Genomic DNA, 19,279 nt, shown 5'->3' on the forward strand with positions numbered 1-19,279 from the left:
TTTGCGTATTAAAAATATTTAATATCCAAAATCGGGTAGTTTCCAAAAATTGCATTAATTAATCCCGTAAAATGTCGGATTTGCGTTTGCAATAATAATCCGGGAAATTGTACTAATTAATCGTTTTGGTATAAATCGATATGTTTTTTTCGTATATATAGGGGTTATTTTCCCTTATTACGTTATATTAGTTCGAAAATATAGTTTCTTCCTCGTTGGGTTTTCCCTTTAAATCCTCGTTTAATTTTTATATTAAAAATCAATTGGTTGTTCTAATATGGTGGGTTTGTTTCAAAAATTCCTTATCCGATTTTCCGGAGGTATCCGAATCCGTAAATTCGGGTAATTGGGTCTTTTATCGGTATAATTCCGTTGGTTATCCTATTCCTAAAAATATTCGGTTTTCTATTATTAGGGTTCGAATACCTCGGGGTTTTTATAAATACCATCCTACGTCGATTTTGGAATTATTATAAATTATATAATTGTTGTCGTAACGAATGGTCCAATTTATTATATTATATTAGTTAAATTGTATCTGGTTATAATTGGTAATATTAAATTTTCGTGCTTTTTCGGATTTGCCCCTAAAATTAATAGTAAATCCCGGGGTATTATTATATATTTCGGGACAATTTCGCGCGATATATTTTGGTTTATTACATTTAAAATATTTGCCACTTTTGGGGTTTTTGCGAAATTATCGGTGTTAAATTGCGTTTAGGTCCATAGGTCCGTTATATATACCGTACGCGGTATTATATTAGCGAAACGGTTTAAAATATTAATATTTGCGTTTTATATTAATTTATCGCAAAATTGGACCCCATACGCTGCGTTTTTCGCGTCGTTCCAATTTCCGTTCGTATAATCGGTTGTCGATTTTAACCGCTAATTCCATATATTTTATTAATATATCGGGTTGGTTTTTTTTAACCAATTCGTTTTTAATTTTTTTTTTAAATCCCGTATAAAAACGTATTATTAAAACCTTTTTACCCCATAATAATTTAGCGGTAATTTATCGAAATTTACTGGTATATTTAAATGCCGATTTGGTTTGGGTAAAACGCACCAATTTACGTTTAACCGTGCGTTTTTCGTTTGGGTTACCGAATATTTCCCTAAAATATTTTTCGAAATTGTCGTAATTATCGAAAATGCGGTTAATTTCAATTTTACGGTTTTTTTTTATTATAATCCAAATAATTTCGCAAAATTGGTTCGAACCAGGCGAACGCGTCGTTTTTTAAAAACGAAATTGCGTAAATAATTTTATTTGCATCGTTATCGAAATTATCCTCGTTAAAATAAAAATATGCCCGGGTTCCCGTAAAAAATCCCTGCAAAATACCTATGGTGTTATTATATGGTAATAATAAAAAATATTTAATATAATTCCTATTAATTCGATTAATTTATTCGGTTATTCGTTTTTAAAATTGTCGATTTTCGGTTTAAAACGTCGCAACCATTTAACGCAAAACATTAACGTTAGCCGGAACGTTGGTAATAAAAAAGGTTTAAGGGGTGGTTTTGTTAAAAAATATTATTTCGGCGGTACTGTTCGGTATATTTTAAAACAAAATATTAAATAAAAGCAATTAAAATATTACAATTAAAATATCGGGTAACCTGTTTTTAGGTTAAAATATAATGGGCTAAAACAATTAAACGTTTAATTGGGTAATTGGGGCTTTTAATAATTGGGGGTGAAATTATAATCGTTTTCAAATAAATATTAAAGTTAATTAAAATTTAATTGCTGCTAAACAATCCTAAAATCGAATTTATTTATATGGTAATAAGCGTGTTTTATATAAACTAGTAATTATTACCCGTAAATAATTATTCCACAATAATAATTATTCGGGGGTGGTAATCGTTCTACCTATATAATTATTTCCCTTTAATAATCGGGTTTGTCACGGGCAGGCAGGGCGGACAGGTAGGTGCGGGCGATCAGGTAACAGGACAGAGTATATTGGCTATCTAGTCTTCCAGGTACAGGGTAGCAGGTGGTTGTTGACGAAGACGTAGCTCGAGGAGCTACATATCGGAGACTGCAGAGATTTCGCGTAGATATACGCGCGCGAGGCGCTCGGCCCTCGCGCCTTCACGTGACAGGGGTCATGACTAAGCGACAGCCCAGTGGCTGTCCTTCAGGTCTGTGACAGTATTCCCCCCTTCCAGGCCGAGCTCCGTCACGGCCGGGGCCCGGGCTTATGGGGGTATCGACGGTGGAAATTCTTTACCAATTGAGCAGCGTTTTCCAGGTAATCGGCAGGTTCAGTCGTGGGTTCGCTATATCCAGCCCAACGGACGATATATTTCAGCCGGCGGCCTCCTCGGCCGCGGGTTTCCCAAAAGGAGTCGAGGATCTCTTCGACTTCGTATTCTCTCTCACCTTCCACTTCCAAATGGGGTGGCGGTGCAGGTTGTTGGCCCGGCAGGGGCTCAACGTCAGCAGGTTTTAGTCGGTTTATATTGAAAACAGGGTGTACTCTCATAGACGACGGCAGGTCCAAACGGTAGGCGTACGGGCTAATCACTTCAGAAATTCGGAAGGGTCCCAAGTTCTTCCAATCCAGTTTCTTCTGCGGGCGGGCGGTCTGGATGTTCCGTGCGTCTAACCATACATATTGGCCGACGGTAAGCCGGCGGGCCGGGGTACGGTGTCGGTTCGCCTGTTCTTCGTAACGGGCTTGGGCGGCGGTCATTTCGGCGCGGGCTTGTTCCAGAATGGCTTCCATTCGGGCGGCTAGCTTTTCGGCATCCCGCTGGGCGGGCAAAGGCTGGTTCAGGGGTACCGGCTCGAATCCCATGCGGGGATGGAATCCGTAAGTCGCGTAAAACGGGGAGGTTCCGGTGGTCTCGGACTTGTGGGAGTTGGCTGTGAATTCGGCGAGGGGAAGCCAACTTTCCCAATCATCTTGCAGGTAGGCCACATAAGCTCTCAAATATTGTTCCAGGGACGCGTTAAAACGCTCGGTCTGTCCGTCAGTCTCGGGGTGGTGAGCAGTGGATAGCAGGCTGTCGATTTTCAAACGGGTTGTCAGGTGTTTCCAAAACTTCGACACGAATTGGGTGCCTCTATCCGAAACTATCGTCAGGGGCAACCCGTGTAGTTTCCATACGTGGTGTAGGTACAGGTTGGCGGTGTCCTCGGCATTGCAGGTCCCTTTACAAGGGACGAAGTGTCTCATCTTAGTCAGGCGGTCTACGACCACTAGGATGGCGTCGTGGCCGTTGCTTTGCGGCAAATGTGTGATAAAATCCATCGACAGGTGTTGCCATGAGCGTTCAGGAGTGGGCAGGGGTCGCAGGAGGCCCTGGTGGCCTTCGCGGGACGGGTTGATTCGGCGGCAGGTCTGGCATTTCTTTACCCATAATGATACGTAATGTAGCATTCCGGGCCAGTAATATTCTCGGGACAGCAGGTCGTAGGTTTTTGCTTTGCCGGGGTGACCGGCGACGGGGGAGTCGTGGCAGCGGCGCAGGATCTCGGCTTTCAGATTATTCGAATCGGGTACGTACAGTCTATTGCGGTAATACAAATAGCCGGATCGTTCTTCGCATTCGGCCAATTGCAGCTTGGGGTGGCGGTCGGCGCCTGTCCTCAACGCTTCTAGGGCAGATTGCGTTATCGGGTCGGATTCGTATCCGGCGTCTAGTAGCTCTATCAGGTGTCTTGGCAATAGGGGTTTGTTTTGGCGGATTATGGGTTGTAACCGGGTGGGGCGGGCAGGTAAATTGTGTTCTTTCAGTACGACTTGTGTTTGGTGCTTAAGTCGTTCATCCCCCTCCTCAGGCATATCCTCTGACCTCCTGGTTAGTGCGTCGGGCTTCGCTCCTTGTTTCCCGGGTCGGTAGGTGATACGGAAATTAAATCTTGACAGGAATTCGGCCCATCGGGCTTGTCGGCGGTTGAGCATTTTCGTCGTCGTGAAATATTCCAGGTTGCGGTGGTCCGTAATTACTTGGACCGGGGACGACGTCCCTTCGAGTTCCGGGCGCCATTCTTCAAAACAGCGGATAATGGCTAGCAATTCTTTGTCGTAAATCTCGTAATTGCATTCGGTAGCTGTGTGTTTTTTCGAAAAGAACGCGACGGGGCGGAGTATTCCGTCGTCGCCGTATTGTGACAATATTCCCGCAGAAACATAATCGGAAGCGTCGGTCTCCAGGATCACATCCTTTTCCCAATCGAAGTGCGCCAGTACGGGGGCTTCGGTAAACTTTCTCTTCAGCAGTCGGAAGGCGGTTTCGCAGGCGCTATTCCATTCGAATGCGACGTCTTTCTTGGTCAATCTCGTCAAAGGGGCTACGATCTTTGAGAAATCTCGGATAAAGCGCCGGTAAAAGTTGCCAAACCCCAAAAATGCTTGTACGTCAGTAAGCTTTTTGGGTGTTTGCCAGTCCAGGACAGCGGTGATTTTTTCAGGGTCCATTTTTACGCCTTCGACGCCGACCAGCAGGCCCAGGAACTTGGTTTCCGTCACGAAGAATTCGCACTTCGCGGCGTTGGCGTATAGCCCGGCTTTCCTCAGGGCTTCCAGTACGAGTTTCAAATGTTCTTCGTGTTCTGTTCGGGTGCGGCTATAAATCAAAATGTCGTCCAGGTAGGCTGTACAAAATACGTCTAAGTATTCGCGCAGGGAGTCGTTTATATATCTCTGGAACGTCGCGGGGGCTCCCGTTAGCCCGAAAGGCATAACTAGGCTCTCGTATAAGCCGAATCTCGTGCGGAATGCCGTCAGGTATTCTTCCCCCTTTTTAATCCGAATATTGTTAAAAGCGGAAACGATATCGATTTTCGAGAAGAATTTCATGCCGGCCAGGTTGTTCAGGGTCTCTCGGACTAGCGGCAGCGGGTAACGGTCTTTTACGGTAATGTTATTCAGCGCGCGGTAATCCACGCAAAACCTCAACCCTCCTCCCTGCTTCTTCACGAACAAAACGGGCGAGGCGACGGATGACGAACTGGGTCTGATAAACCCTTTTTTCAACTCTGCGGTCAGCCATTCCTTAAGGGCTATCAGCTCTTCGCGGGACATGGCGTACAGGGGGCCGAACGGCGGCGTTTTTCCTTCTATAAGCGGGATATGGTGGTCGGACGGTCGGTGTGGGGGCAGCTTCTCGGCTTCTTGCGGGGAAAATACGTCCGCGAATTCCCGGATTGTTTCGGGCAGGGTCGGCCCGTTCCTATTTTGGGGGTCGGCGGCTAGGACCTCATCAATCTGTTTCAAGGTTACGGCGTACAGTCGGCAGGATCGGCGGCGGGCGTACATGCTCGCGGCTTGCAGGGAGATAGGGGCGATATCCATTTCGCGGAGGGACGGCGGTCGGTCAGCCTGGTACTGGGGGCGGCTTTTTTTTGGTACGGCGTGTAAAGCTTTAACCTTCTCCGGTTTGTCGGGCATATTGCAGTGTCGGCGGCAATAGTCGCTGTCAAACGTAATAACGTGTGACGCGAATCCAATCGTTGGATCGTGCTGCTTTAGCCAAGGCATTCCTAGCACAATGGGGTAGTGGGCTAGCTGTGTGACGAAGAACAGCGCGTTTTTCTGGATGTGGTCCTTGATTCTCAATTGTCCTCGGACATAATGGGTGCACTTCCCACTTTCGGCGGTCCTTCCGTCGAATACTTCGATGTCGAATGGGTTTCGCAGCGGATACATTTGTAGTTGGCGTTCTTCGGCCCATCCTTGGTCGAGGAAGCATTTTCCTTCCGCACCGCAATCGGTGAGGGCATAGGTTGGGAGGTTTTGGCCCCCCACTGTCAGTTCGGCAGGCAGGATCATCAGGTCGGATCGTTGGTTATATTCCTCTTCAACGGGGAACCCGTGAACGGCGGCGGCAGAGATGCGGATCGCCGGCGGTCTATGCGCGGCCTTGGCGGCCTGGGGGCGACTTATCCCAGGCGGGCTCCGTTTTTCGAACTTCGGCTGCTGGAGCGGCTGGCGTCCGAGCCGCGGCGGGGGTTTTTAGGGAGTTTGGTTTGTATTTGGCGCGGGGACCTGGACCTGGACCTGGATCGTTCGATTCCGGCCTGGTGCAGCCGCGTGCGGCGGGTATCCGGTTCCGGGCATTTGGCAACGAAATGTTCTTGGGATCCACAACGGTAACATAGCATGTTTTCCTTGCGGTTGTGGCGGCGTTGGCTGCTCAGGTCCATAGGGTCGTTAAGCGGGAGCTCCGCGTTTGGCTTGGGGGCGGCCCGCGGTATGTCGGGTTGGGTTCGGGGAGCCGCGCGCGCGGGGGGCGCTGCGGCCCGAGGGGTACGTGTCTGTCTATTTTTATACTGCTGGTGCTGGCGGTAGCGGTTATCCAAGCTTTGCAGGTGTCGGGTGAATTCGTGGTATTGGCGAGATGGGGCGGGGTTGTGGAGGAGCATGTCCTGGAGCTCTTCCGATATTCCCTGGAATAAAAGAGGGGGGAGGGCATCCTCCGGCATTTCTCCTTCCAAAGACAGGCGTTGGAACTCCGACAGATATTCGGCGAAATCTACGTTCCGCTGCTTCAGGGCATATAGTTTGTTTTGTGCGTTTTGGACGTGGTCGGGGTCCCCGAATGCCTCCTCTAGGTATTGGAGGAGATCCGTATAATCTCCGAATTGGGGTGTGCCTCCGACCATTTTGGGCAGGATCAGGTTGTACGCTTTACCGGACAGTCGACCGGCTACATAAATCAGGCGTGATTCGGGGTTGGGGAAGCGGTCTTTGTTTGAGGTCATCTTCCCCCGGATTTGGGTGGCGAAGCGGCGGAGGTCGGAGCGGGCGCCCGTAAATTTATCGGGGTCTGGAAGTCGTTCAGAAAGGCGGGCGGAGGCGGGATGTTCGGAAGCAGGCGGCGGAGTCGTTCCCATAGGAGTAACCATAAGGGGTTCAACAGGCGTGTTGGTAGTTGGGGCGGGGGTGGTTATGTGTACCGTGGGTAGCGTTACGGTCCGAACTTCCTTCAGTTCGGACCGTGTTTTCTCTAATTCGGCGAAAGCGGCATCCCGGGAGGTTATGGCGGAGGCCTTTTCCATGGCCATGGCCAGAATGTCGGCCTGCGCCTTGTCGCGGACACGGTCCGTTTCGGCGCGGGCGCGTTGGGTCTCGGCTTCCTGCATTTCTAGGCAGGAGTTCAGGCGGACGTTGCTATCGTGCAATAGTTGCAGCTTTTGGTAGGAATCGGAGATGTAAGACACCCATTGTTCAGGGTGTCCTTGTAGGTGTTCGATCAGTTCCTCGGTCGAATCGGTTAAGATCGGGGGTTGCAGTGACGCAGGCATCGCGGGCACCTAATGAAGGAGCTACGTAATGTCACGGGCAGGCAGGGCGGACAGGTAGGTGCGGGCGATCAGGTAACAGGACAGAGTATATTGGCTATCTAGTCTTCCAGGTACAGGGTAGCAGGTGGTTGTTGACGAAGACGTAGCTCGAGGAGCTACATATCGGAGACTGCAGAGATTTCGCGTAGATATACGCGCGCGAGGCGCTCGGCCCTCGCGCCTTCACGTGACAGGGGTCATGACTAAGCGACAGCCCAGTGGCTGTCCTTCAGGTCTGTGACAGGTTAGGGTTTTTTATTTTATTATTACGTGACCTCGTGCCTTTTTTCTTTGTTCCTGTCCGTGGTTTTTGGGGGTTCTGGTTTGGGTTCCCGACACTTTTTCCGTTTTTGCCTAATCGTGTCGGTATTAACCCTGGTCGTAATATATTCTTATACCCAAACCACCGTTTTGTTTCGGGTAAACGGTATAATACCGCAATAAATATTAAAATATTTTTTAATTTAAATACCAATTTGTTAAAAAACCGTAAAAAACGATTTTTTCGGTTTTTTATTTATATAAAATTTTAAATTTAAAAAATAAATATGGAAATTAAAAGGAAATTATTTTATAAAATATTTAATTTATTTTAATTTTAACGTGGCGTTTTTTTTTAATTTTCTTAATTTTAATAAACGTTTATATCTATTTGACGAAATTATTTCAATTAATTTCGGTAACGGTACGTTTGTTTTTTGGAAACCCCAAAATATAAATATCATAACGGTTTCGATACGTAATCGATAAAATTAAAAACCCGTAAAAAACCTTGCGTTTTTTTATATAATATTTTTTGGATATTGCTTTAAATATTCGTTATATTTATAATAATTAATTATTTCGTTATTTCCATAATAAATTAAATTCCAAAATAAAAAAATGGGGATTTTTAATTTCCCTTTTTTTTATTTTTAGGAAACGGACGTTTTTTTTGGGTAAAAAATTGGAATTGTTTTTGAAATTCTTTAATTTCCCGTTGGAAATCCATTTTTTTGCATAAATTTTTTATAACGTTTTAATTGGCGTATTTTTTTTTCAACGTCGAAATCGACCATAGGTTTAATAACTTTTAATAATTTGCTTGGATTATTATTGGTTATCGCATAAATAACCCAATAAAAAAAATTAAAATTGTTATAACCGGGGATTGGGTATAGGTTAAATATACGGTAATTAACAAAATACAGGGTAATAATACAACGTATAATAATCCACAATAGCATTATAATAATAGCATTTGGATTAAAAACTGATTTTTTAAAAATTTAGGACTAACCTGTTATTTTTAGGATTTAGGAGCCCTATTTATAGGCGGCGTTCCTATTGCGTTTACGTAACGCGAGTTTATAAATTTAGCAAAACCCAGCCCCTAGGGCTGTACGCTAGCATTTAGGCATTAATAAATTTACACGTGACAAAAACCACTTTTTATTAACGTAAACCGCATTTTGTACCGTGAAATTAACCGGTCGTCGTTTTTTATTAATTTATTTTATCGCCTACTAACCCACCGCAATTAACCCCAATATTTAACATTTAAAACTTTAACAAAATATTTAATTATACCGAATTTTAATTAGGCTTAAACCCGTTTAATTAGCTATAACGGTTTTAATTACGTGTTTTGTTAAACATATAATATTTATTTATTTAATATAATACGGTTTCCTATTTAAACACAGTTTTCCTACGCGTATAATATTTTTTGTTTTAATTACCCCAAAATTAAATTGGTATTATACGGAACTCTATTCGATTAAATAGGCCTAATTAAATAAATATATTTGTTTAAATATAATTATAGAAAATAACGCTTATAATAAATATAATATTAAATCTTTCTTTTCAAATTGGAGTTGTTATAAACGTTGTTTTCTATTTAATTTATTTAAACAAATATATTTGTTTAATTGGGTTTATATAATCGAACAAATTTCCGTATAATACCAGTTTGATCCTAGGAAAATAAAATAAAAAAATATTATACGCGTTACAAAATCGTATTTAAATAAAAAAAACGTCAGATTAAATTAGTAGGTGTTATGTTTTGAATAAAAGGCGGAAATAAAACCGTTGCTAATAATTTAATTGTTTTCGGCCCGATTTAAGTTCAATGTGGTTAAATATTTTGTTAAAGGTTGGAGTGCACGCCTTTGTGGCTGATTGCAGTGGTTAAGTACGCGACAGGAGTAGTTTAAATATAATAAACTGTTACGTGAGTAGAATAATAGGGAGAATTTGGGGGATTCAAATTTGCGATCACCTTTTATATTAATTGATAAACACGTTTCGAGACTTTTCCCCGGCTGGATTCCACCTAAATTCCACCCAAACATATCCTTCCCCGTAGTTCATTTCTGAACCGAATCTTGCCACCTCCACCCGATTATCGGCTATGAAACTATTCACCACTCCTTAAACGCAACGCGCAAGGCATAACTGACAACGCATTTTTCACGCATAGCGCCGTAGTCCATTTCTAGAATTTTGTTGCACGGCACCTTTATTCGTCGTCATGCCTCATATTTAACGGGTGTATTTAACATGGCCGAAGATTTGACCAAAAAGTACCCAGTGCAAATGTTTGCTGTGTGGACCTGCAAATGGATATAAATGGCCGCTCGATAATCAAGCCCTTGCTATAAAATACCCACACCTTTTATGCAGCAATAATCTCAGATTATTTTAGGAGATTGAAAATTTTACTTTCTCACACTACCGTCCTCCATTACATTAAATAGAAATAATCTATAAAAGGTGAGTCGGAGTTTGGTTTTCTGCTTATTCGCGTTTTAATAACTGCTAACTTTGAAATATAATTTTACTCTCGCAGTTGTCACACTCTGAAATTCCCGTTTAGGCAGCCTTCATTTTTTTTTATTTTAAACCAAAACCCCTTTTACAAACACGTACCCTCTTACTTCCAATCCGAAACCTGAACTTTATTTACAAAATGCGTTTTAGTCACTTTGACGCCGTTCTTCTACTCGCTACGCCAGTCGCTGCGGAATCTATGTGGGGACTCTGTTCCCCAAGAACAGGCATGTGCACTATTTGGGAGGGAAGGTTTCACAAGCAGGACTGGCATTGCGATACGCCATGCCTACCTCCGTTTATTTGCGGAATGACTGGACGTTCGATCACTGTGCATTGCGGGCCCATACCTAAAATACGTAAGAATTCCTGAGCGCTGCTACTTTCATGGCGGTGACGCTTGGGGGCAAAACTGTGATTTTTTTCAGTTTTGAAAAAGGCCAGGTAATGGCAGGAGGATATTTGGAGCTCAAATAAATTGGCTGGAGAGTATAGACCCAAGGGGGGGGGGGGGGAGGAACTTCGCCAGACAGAAAGTTTGAGACTTGTAATAAGTACCTACCTACCCATATGTTACGCATATTCAGTGTTTTGCAGTTCTATAGCTTAAAATGCAGGAACTCGCCCACGGGCCATCAGACAGGCCTGACGACCTGATGAGGAAGTTGGGACCACTGAGATTTCTTAGGTTTTGTCGCGCTACATCTCAAACGCAGGACTGACGTGGTATTGTGAGTTACTCGCCGGGCCAAGCTGGAGCACACACTACCGTGCTCTCCACTTTCGAGGTGCTCAGCTTTGGGGTGGTGCCCGAAATGGGGTCGGTTTATTCTGTTGATGTTTCCAGTCGTTGCAGTCTTACTGCTCTAGCCATTTCAGGGTTATTGAGCCGCACCAAGAGAGACCAATACCTGCTGAATTATTCCCCAATCCTCCTCAAAAAACTACTTGCAAGTTATCAAGCTATCGCGGATGAATTTCAATCTGCAAAGCTGACAACTGGGTGGAAACAACAACATCTACCGACAAGATCTCCCAAATGCCGGAAACTGCGGAGAACCAGGACCCACCATAATCCGGGAATCCGAGAGTCCGAAGTTAGCGTGGACGAGCACTAAACTGAGCCCTCTACAAAATACCTGGTTGTTACCAAGGGACAAGCAGGCCACAAGCAAAAGCCCATCAAGGGAGCTGTGTCGTGCACAGCTGCTGATGCTCGCGCTTTCGCCCTCGCCTATCGCGACTTGTGCGTGCTGCTGCGGGGCTCTGAAACTTGAAAGTCAGTGATGGCGCAACTCGGAGGGCGAGCTAGATACCTAGTGGAACCTCCGTTCCGGAGGTCGGAAGCTGGGAAGCCGGACTTAAGATCCGCGGCGTCTCTTCCGCTTCCACATGGAACGACGTTTGAGAAAGGGACAGCGATATTTATATCCCTCAGGTTGCTACTGGTCTTGGAACTAGAAATTATCTCCAGACATTAATCACAACGCAAAACATTAATTATTCACGCAAGAGATCCATTCACATTTCCCAACCACTTGATAGGATAATAAACGCCACCAGCTGAGAGAAACCTCCTCCTTGCTGACAAGTCCTCCCTCCTGCTCACAATGGCACCCATCAACATCGATCTCAGAGGTCTTACTCCCGCACCCGTAACTCCCTTCACAAAAGACGGCGCCGTCGATTACCCCGCCATCCAGCGCCTCGGCTCATGGCTCGGCAGCATCTCGGGCGTCAAGGGCCTGGTCGTGCTCGGACACGCCGGTGAGGGCACATTCCTCACCCCCGAGGAACAATGCGACGTGATCCGGGCTTTTGTCAAGTCGGTTGACAACAAGATCCCCATCATCGCCGGCATCACAGGCGAGGGCACCGAGGTCGCGGCTTTCGAGGCCAAGAGGGCCGTGGAGGCGGGCGCGTCGGCCGGCCTGCTCTACCCGTCGCACGGCTGGCTACGCTTCGGATACCAGCCCGGAGCGCCCCAGGACAGGTACAAGGTGGTCTACGAGCGATCCGGCCTGCCGCTGATCCTGTTCCAGTACCCCGACGTGACCAAGGCCACGTACAGCCTGCAGACGATGCTGGACATCGCGGCGCAGCCGGGAGTCTTCGCCATGAAGAACGGCGTGCGCAACATGCGCCGCTGGGACACCGAGATCCCCGTCATCAGGCGCGAGAGGCCGGACCTCCAGATCCTGAGCTGCCACGACGAGTACCTGCTGCACACGGCCTTTGACGTCGACGGCTTCCTGGTGGGCTACGGCTGCATCGCCCCGGAGCCGCTGCTCGAGATGATCGACGCCGGCAAGAGGAAGGACTACGCAAAGGCTCGCGAGGTGCACGACCGCCTGCTGCCTGTCACCAAGAACGTGTACCACCGCGGCTCGCACATGGAGGGCACCGTCGCCCTCAAGCACGCCCTCGTGGCGAGGGGGATCCTGGAGCACGCCACGGTGCGGTCGCCACTACTGCCGCTACCTGATGGCGCCGAGACCGAGATTCACGACGCCATCAAGATTTCCGCCCTGAGCAGGGTGGCTTAGACTTGCGAGAGGGGATTGTATTTCTTTTATTACTGTGTGGCATTCTGGTTATATCGATACAGATGAATAAGACATCATTGGAAGTACCGAGAAAGCAACTAGGCGGCGGGTACAACACTGATTTGTTTGCTTCGTCTTGTGGCATTGTCTTTGCAACGTAATCCAAAATTGTGAATTTTGCTGCCTTGGCCCGATGGATGTAGCTGTAGTTGCTGAGGCTACTTTGAATCGATGGCGGCCAAAATAATGACTTACAGTTTATTTGTTACGGCCTCGAGGTTTGAAAATCGGTCCACGAGTTGTTAGGGAATCTCATGGGGATTCGACTGCTACCACGTATCATTGTTCACGGTTGCCGTATCACGAAGTTTGTGTTTATACGAACTTTACAACTTCAAACGCAAACGCAGCTAAGAAAATTGCCAGGACACCATTTATTTTTCCCATATCCCGGCTCCTCTATAGTTCGCCAAAGAATTCAACTCTAAAAGCAGAAAGAAAAGCAGTCTAATACTCGCGAACAAGAAAATGCAGTCATACACATGGAAGCGTATCAAAGCGAGAGCGGTACAAACGAAGGAAAGACGACGAGGAAAAAGAAAAGACCGATGTAAAAAAAAACCAGAAACAAGAAACAGAGATCAAACAAACGAAAGACCAGGAATTCGAAACACATTTCCCCCAATTCTCCTTTTATCAACCCCAAGGTCAAAATATAAAACTCGCATGGTGTTTGCAGCCTTGGTTAGACGATTGTCTAAGCGTGAAAAATCCGAGGCCTACCCTGGTGATGCTTGTCGTTCTCAAACTGAACCCAATCCGAGGGAATATGGTCTGGTGGAAGCAGTGGTGTTTTATCATCGTCACTGGATTCTTTGCCGTGGGGGGCTCCATGTCCCCGGTGGCCAGAGGTTTGGACACTGCGAGCTTTGTGGTGATGTTTCTCGTTTTCAAATTGGACCCAGTCCGAAGGAATGTGGTCTGGTGGAAGCAATGGTGTTTTATCGTCGTCACTGGACTCTTTGCCGTGGGGGGTTCCATGCACCTGGTTCCCGGACCTTTGGATGCTGCGAGTCTCGAGGGCGCTGTTTTGGTCGTGAGCATCCAGGATCTGGGCCAGCGCCAGGGGGGTAAGAGCCACGACAAGCGCGAACTGAAGCGATTTTGTGAACCGCATTTTTAACGTGATAGAAGACGCGAGAACTAAGGGTAGAAAGGAAAAAAGGGAAGATATGATTGTTGAGCAAAGTAGTTGGTAAAAGTGATTGTTGCAGGTGGTTGTCGAGAGAGATTAAGAGCAACTGAGCTGAGGATGTAGATTCATTTTATACATTTCGGCCCTACAGTTAATTACAATTTTATCAAAAGCTTTACAGAGTCGGGAGTGGCTCTTTTCCAAGCAGCTTAGTAAACATTGAGATTTTCGCAACCCTTGCTCCTGGCTTTTTGGAATATTTGCAACCCGTATTGGTAACTTGGTAGTTTTAACCAGCTAGTACGCGGTTTTTACATTATACTATGTTGGACGCATGAACGCATGGCATGGAATTTATATTACTTTGTAGTTTATTTAACTATAAATAAACTTCGATTCAGCGAGAAAAAGCTCCGTGTGCTTTAATTGGCGGATCGGCCACTCCGTTAATGCTGCAATGCGTATAATGTCCGGGATGTAAAAACGCGTACCGACTTATAGGCTTTAAACAGTATTATAGGCGATAATATTGGGATAAATATGAGATTAATTCAAGTAAATTAAAAGTAATATATTATCCTATGCCCGATATAAATTTCAAGTAGCACATGAAAAAAAAACAAGCTGGTAAGAATATATAAAATAGCAATTATTTAATTTAAATACAAATCTCATTCCAGTATGTACTTGAGGGTGTTAACCCTGTGGACCCCCTGTCAGACAGGGGGTCCCTAAAATGTGGATTAACAGTACTATAGTGGTGGGGAAAAAATCCATCCCCCGGTACAATATTCGCTGGCCTGGATTTGGGCTTTGCCGATTCTGGTAATTCCAACGAACAATTAGAACAGATTAATAAAAACCCACGACTACATATACGGTAACAAGAGATGGGTTTTCTATTTTACATATAATTTGTATATAAAAATCAAAATAAGACGCCATTATAAGTTTCTTGGAATTGGCCATTATTTACCAAATTTACTTGATGTAATGCATGTACTATATTATAACCTGCGTTCGCAAATTTTTCAAAGGTTTGGTCGGCGCACTACTTTTACAAACGATAACAATATCAGTGAATCTGTCAAAGTTTTCAAATATGTTACATGTATTATTCAAAATATTATACAAATAATAATCTTTTCCCAAAGAAAATTAAAATCCCATTTTGTTAAAATGCGGGCATTCAAGGTCCAAAACTCAATTTTATGTATAAAATAAAATAATCCCGTATTTAGTGCCGATCCAAATTTAAGGGACCGCATGTTTGACAGGGGACCCACGGCAAAACCCCCTAGTAATAAAGTAGACCATGGTAGTATTGGGTACGGTAGGGAGCGGATAGCATTGCGTGCCCATTGCTGGAGGTAAGTGATGCTCGTTAGTCTAGCCTTGAATCATGGTGTATGTACAGCATGTGCCCTTGAGAGAGGGGCCACTACATTTTGCGAATTTCACGCAATGTGTTACGACCAGATAATTGGGCCGGTACCAGAAAGGCAAGGTGGGGTCACACCCCTCCTAACGACACTCGCCCTGAAAAAATACCGACCGGCAGAACAACAATTACTTAAAGGCAAGGCCACGAAATTTCACGTGACCTTACGTAACGGCCAAAGAAATGGATTTCTATAATCTGTAAAATTTCAATTAAAAATTACAAATTAAACAAATTAAAAAAAATTATATTTGGAATATAATTTATATAAAGTACGTTTATTACCATATAAATAAATTCGATTTTAAAATTGTTTAACAGCAATTAAATTTTAATTAACTTTAATATTTATTTGAAAACAATTATAATTTTACCCCCAATTATTAAAAACTTTAATTACCCAATTAAACGTTTAATTGCTTTAACCCACTATATTTTATTATAAAAATAAATTACCCGATATTTTAATCGTAACATTTTAATTGCTCCTATTTAATATTTTGCTTTAAAATATACCGAATAATACCCGACAATATATTTTCCCAAACGTCCAAAAACAATACCCCCAATACCCCGGTTACGAACAGCAAAACGGCCCAAAAAACCCCTGTTCGGCCCAAAAACGATAATAATAATAAAAACGAGGAAAACCAGCTCCGCAGGCAGGTTATTAGGACCAACCAGAAATTCCACAAATAAACGTTCCGCGCAACCCAATTTCAAAAAAAATTCCAAATTTTCCGAACCAATGTTAATATTATTTCGACCCTTTTTAATAGGCGCGAAAAATTAAAATTTAACCCCCCAATTACGTTCGATAATATATTTGGACAATTTAAAAGGTATTTTATATAAATACGTATTTACCAAATATTTTATTTGGAAATTTTCCGCAATAAAACAAAAAAAATAATATACGCGGCCATTTTTTTCCGAAAACGAATTTTATTTTGGTTCGAATTTTTATTGCAAAAATGGTTTAATATACCCCCCGAAAAACGACGCCAAAAAATTACCGACATTTTTTAAATTTTCGCAAAATATAAACGCACTTTCCGTTCTTTATTCCAAAAATCCGATAAAAAATAATAAACCAAACGAAATTGGGCTAATTTGCGACAAATTAAATTAACCTCCGTTTATATAACCGAATTTAAAAAATTAGTAACAAAACCGTATATAACCGAAAAAACCAAAATCCTCCAATTTTACCAAAAATTAAAATTAAAAATAAAAAATAAAATATCCAAATTCGACCGACCCGAGGATTTTTTCGAATACGTCGAATTTATTATTAAATTTAACAACCGGATTTACGAACGCCGACAGGAAAAATAAAGCGGAAAACAAATATTCGTTATTTTAATTCGATAAATTAATACGGGACGCAAATACCAATACCTTTAACCCATATATTATAAAAATAATAGTAAATGGCAGCAACCCCGTTATATAATACCCGAAATTTATAATATAATTTATAATACCCATAATAAACCTATGGATTTTAATATTATATAATATAAAAAACCCCGTAAAAACCCCAAAAATGGCAAATGTTTTAAATGCGATAAAATAGGGCATAGCGCTAAAAACTGCCCTAAAAACCAGGAAAAATATCCCTAATTTTAGGGGTAAAACCGAAAGGCCACGAGGATTTAATACCACCAATTACCAGCAATTATAACCTAACTAATATAATATAATAAATTGGACCACCTGCTATATGACAATTATATAATATATAATAGCTCCAAAAACAACGCAAATTAATACCCATAAAAACCCCGAAACATTCGAACCCTAATAATAAAAAACCGAATACCTATAAAAATAAAATAACCAATAAATTTATACCGACGGAAGACCCAGATACCCGAATTTAAAAATTTGGACGCTTTAGGAAAATCGGATAAAGAATTTTTGGAATAAACCCACCATATTAAAATAACCAATTAATTTTTAATACGAAAATTAAACGAAGATTTAAAAAAGGAATCCAAAGAGGAAAAGACCATATTTTCGAACCAATATAACGCAATAAAGGAAAATAACCCCTATATATAAAAACAAATATATCGATTTATACCGAAATAACCAATTAATATAATTTCCCGGATTATTATTTTAAATACAAATCCGACATTTTATAAAACCAATTAGTGCAATTTTTAAAAACCACCCGATTTTAAACACCAAATATCCCCAATATATAAAACTTTTTTGGGCAAAATATTTCCGAAACAATTGCGGATTTTATTTAAATAGGAAAACAATCCACAATTTTTTTTTCGACGACGCAAAATTACAAATATTTACGAAATATATACCACAATCGACCTACCAAATTGGAAAATTAAAATAAAATTTAATATTAAACCAACCGCAATTTTTACGCCTAACGACAATTACCTTATAACGTATTGCAACCAAAAACAATTCCCATAATATAAATGCACCCGAAACGTATATAAAATATATATATTAATTAAAATATAAGCCTGGTACGAATAAAAATTACGGTAACCAGGACCTGCACCAATAACCAAAATTAAATGGAATCCAAACGTACGAAATAACGAAATAACCACGAACGCACGCAAAATACCCGTACCAGCGAAATACCCATTTAACCTAATCGAAATAAAAAATAACCGCATACCCAAAAATAAAAAAAACAAGAATCCACGACGCGAATCCAACAAATTAAAAAATTAAAACAGCCAAACGGTACAGGGCACCGACCGGCGATAATAAAAACAAAATAAAAAACCCTAAACGTTATATAAAATATAATAACAATATATAAATATATATTTTTCGATATACGATTTGATAATAGACTTATACAAATATTTTTCGACAATGGAATATAAGGTAATTATATTTTACCAAAGGTCGTAACGAAACGACGGATATTTTGGCAGCAAAAAAAAACCATACTAATTATAAACCGTGGAAAAAAGGCAATTTTATACGGGAACGGTACCATCGAAACAAAAACCGTATATTTCTGGATAAAAAACTATAACCGAAAAAAACAAATCACCTTAAATATTACGGAAATAAAGGATAAAAACGTAATATTAAAAATCTTTTGGTTTAAAAAAAACAACCCCCGGATAAATTGGATAACCGGCCAAATTTAATGGGAAAAACCGTTAATTTTTAAAAAAAAAACCCAAAAAAAGGATTTAACGCAACGAACGTAAGGTACAGGAACGAAACCAATAAAAAATTATAACGCTATTAAAAAAAAACGAACTACGCCTGGAACCAATATTGGAAAAATCGCGATTATTTATAAACGAAAAACAATCGAATTTTATTATATTAATTGACAATATCCCGGCCGAATACCGGATATATAAACGACTATTTAGCCCCGAATTTGAAACAAAATTACCCGAATATAATCCATTCGACCACGAAATACCATTAAAAAAAACACAGCCCAAATTCTATAAAATATATGGATTAAATCCGACATAAATGGAGGTATTAAACGAATACCTCGCAAAAAACCTTAAAAAAGGTTATATTAAACCATTAATATTACCAAAAGGATATCCAATCCTCTTCGTACCAAAAAAACGGAAAATTACAATTATACGTGGACTACAAACAATTAAACGACATTACCATAAAAAATTACTACCCACTCCCATTAATAGGAAAATTCCGAAATATATTTTATTAAATATAATGGTTTATAATATTAAACCTTAAAACAATATATAATTTAATCCGTATAAACAAGGCGAAAAATGGAAAACAGCGTTTCGCACCCGACGAAAATATTACAAATACCTAATAATGGTTTTCGGTTTTATTAACGCCCCAGCAACCTTCCAAACCATAATTAACCACGTTTTTAAGAAATGCCTAAATATTTTCGTCGTTATTTACCTGGACGACATTTTTATTTTTTCCAAAACGTTGGAAAAATATAAATAATACGT

The 19,279-nt window shown here is 42.0% G+C and overlaps 4 protein-coding genes across 4 annotated transcripts; 3 read left to right on the forward strand and 1 right to left on the reverse strand.

Annotated features, from left to right (window-relative positions):
• Nucleotides 1-10,274: 10,274 nt before the first annotated feature.
• On the forward strand, nt 10,275-10,583 carry MGG_16071 (uncharacterized protein; the record flags this gene model as incomplete). The annotated part of the gene is made up of 2 exons (XM_003708948.1): nt 10,275-10,494; nt 10,564-10,583. The coding sequence occupies 2 exons, from the start codon at nt 10,275-10,277 to the stop codon at nt 10,581-10,583; spliced, it is 240 nt and encodes a 79-aa protein (XP_003708996.1).
• A 1,162-nt stretch (nt 10,584-11,745) lies between these two features.
• Nucleotides 11,746-12,681, forward strand: MGG_02231 (dihydrodipicolinate synthase; the record flags this gene model as incomplete). The annotated part of the gene is made up of 1 exon (XM_003708949.1): nt 11,746-12,681. One exon carries the CDS (start codon nt 11,746-11,748, stop codon nt 12,679-12,681), a length of 936 nt encoding a protein of 311 aa, XP_003708997.1.
• Nucleotides 12,682-13,438: 757 nt separating this feature from the next.
• Nucleotides 13,439-13,858, reverse strand: MGG_02232 (uncharacterized protein; the record flags this gene model as incomplete). The annotated part of the gene is made up of 1 exon (XM_003708950.1): nt 13,439-13,858. One exon carries the CDS (start codon nt 13,856-13,858, stop codon nt 13,439-13,441), a length of 420 nt encoding a protein of 139 aa, XP_003708998.1.
• Nucleotides 13,859-14,612: 754 nt separating this feature from the next.
• On the forward strand, nt 14,613-15,645 carry MGG_16072 (uncharacterized protein; the record flags this gene model as incomplete). Its single annotated transcript, XM_003708951.1, has 3 exons — nt 14,613-14,701; nt 15,118-15,246; nt 15,639-15,645. 3 exons carry the CDS (start codon nt 14,613-14,615, stop codon nt 15,643-15,645), a joined length of 225 nt encoding a protein of 74 aa, XP_003708999.1.
• Nucleotides 15,646-19,279: the final 3,634 nt, after the last annotated feature.

This window comes from Pyricularia oryzae, chromosome 1, assembly GCF_000002495.2.
Source record: "Pyricularia oryzae 70-15 chromosome 1, whole genome shotgun sequence".
Lineage (NCBI taxonomy): Eukaryota > Fungi > Ascomycota > Sordariomycetes > Magnaporthales > Pyriculariaceae > Pyricularia > Pyricularia oryzae.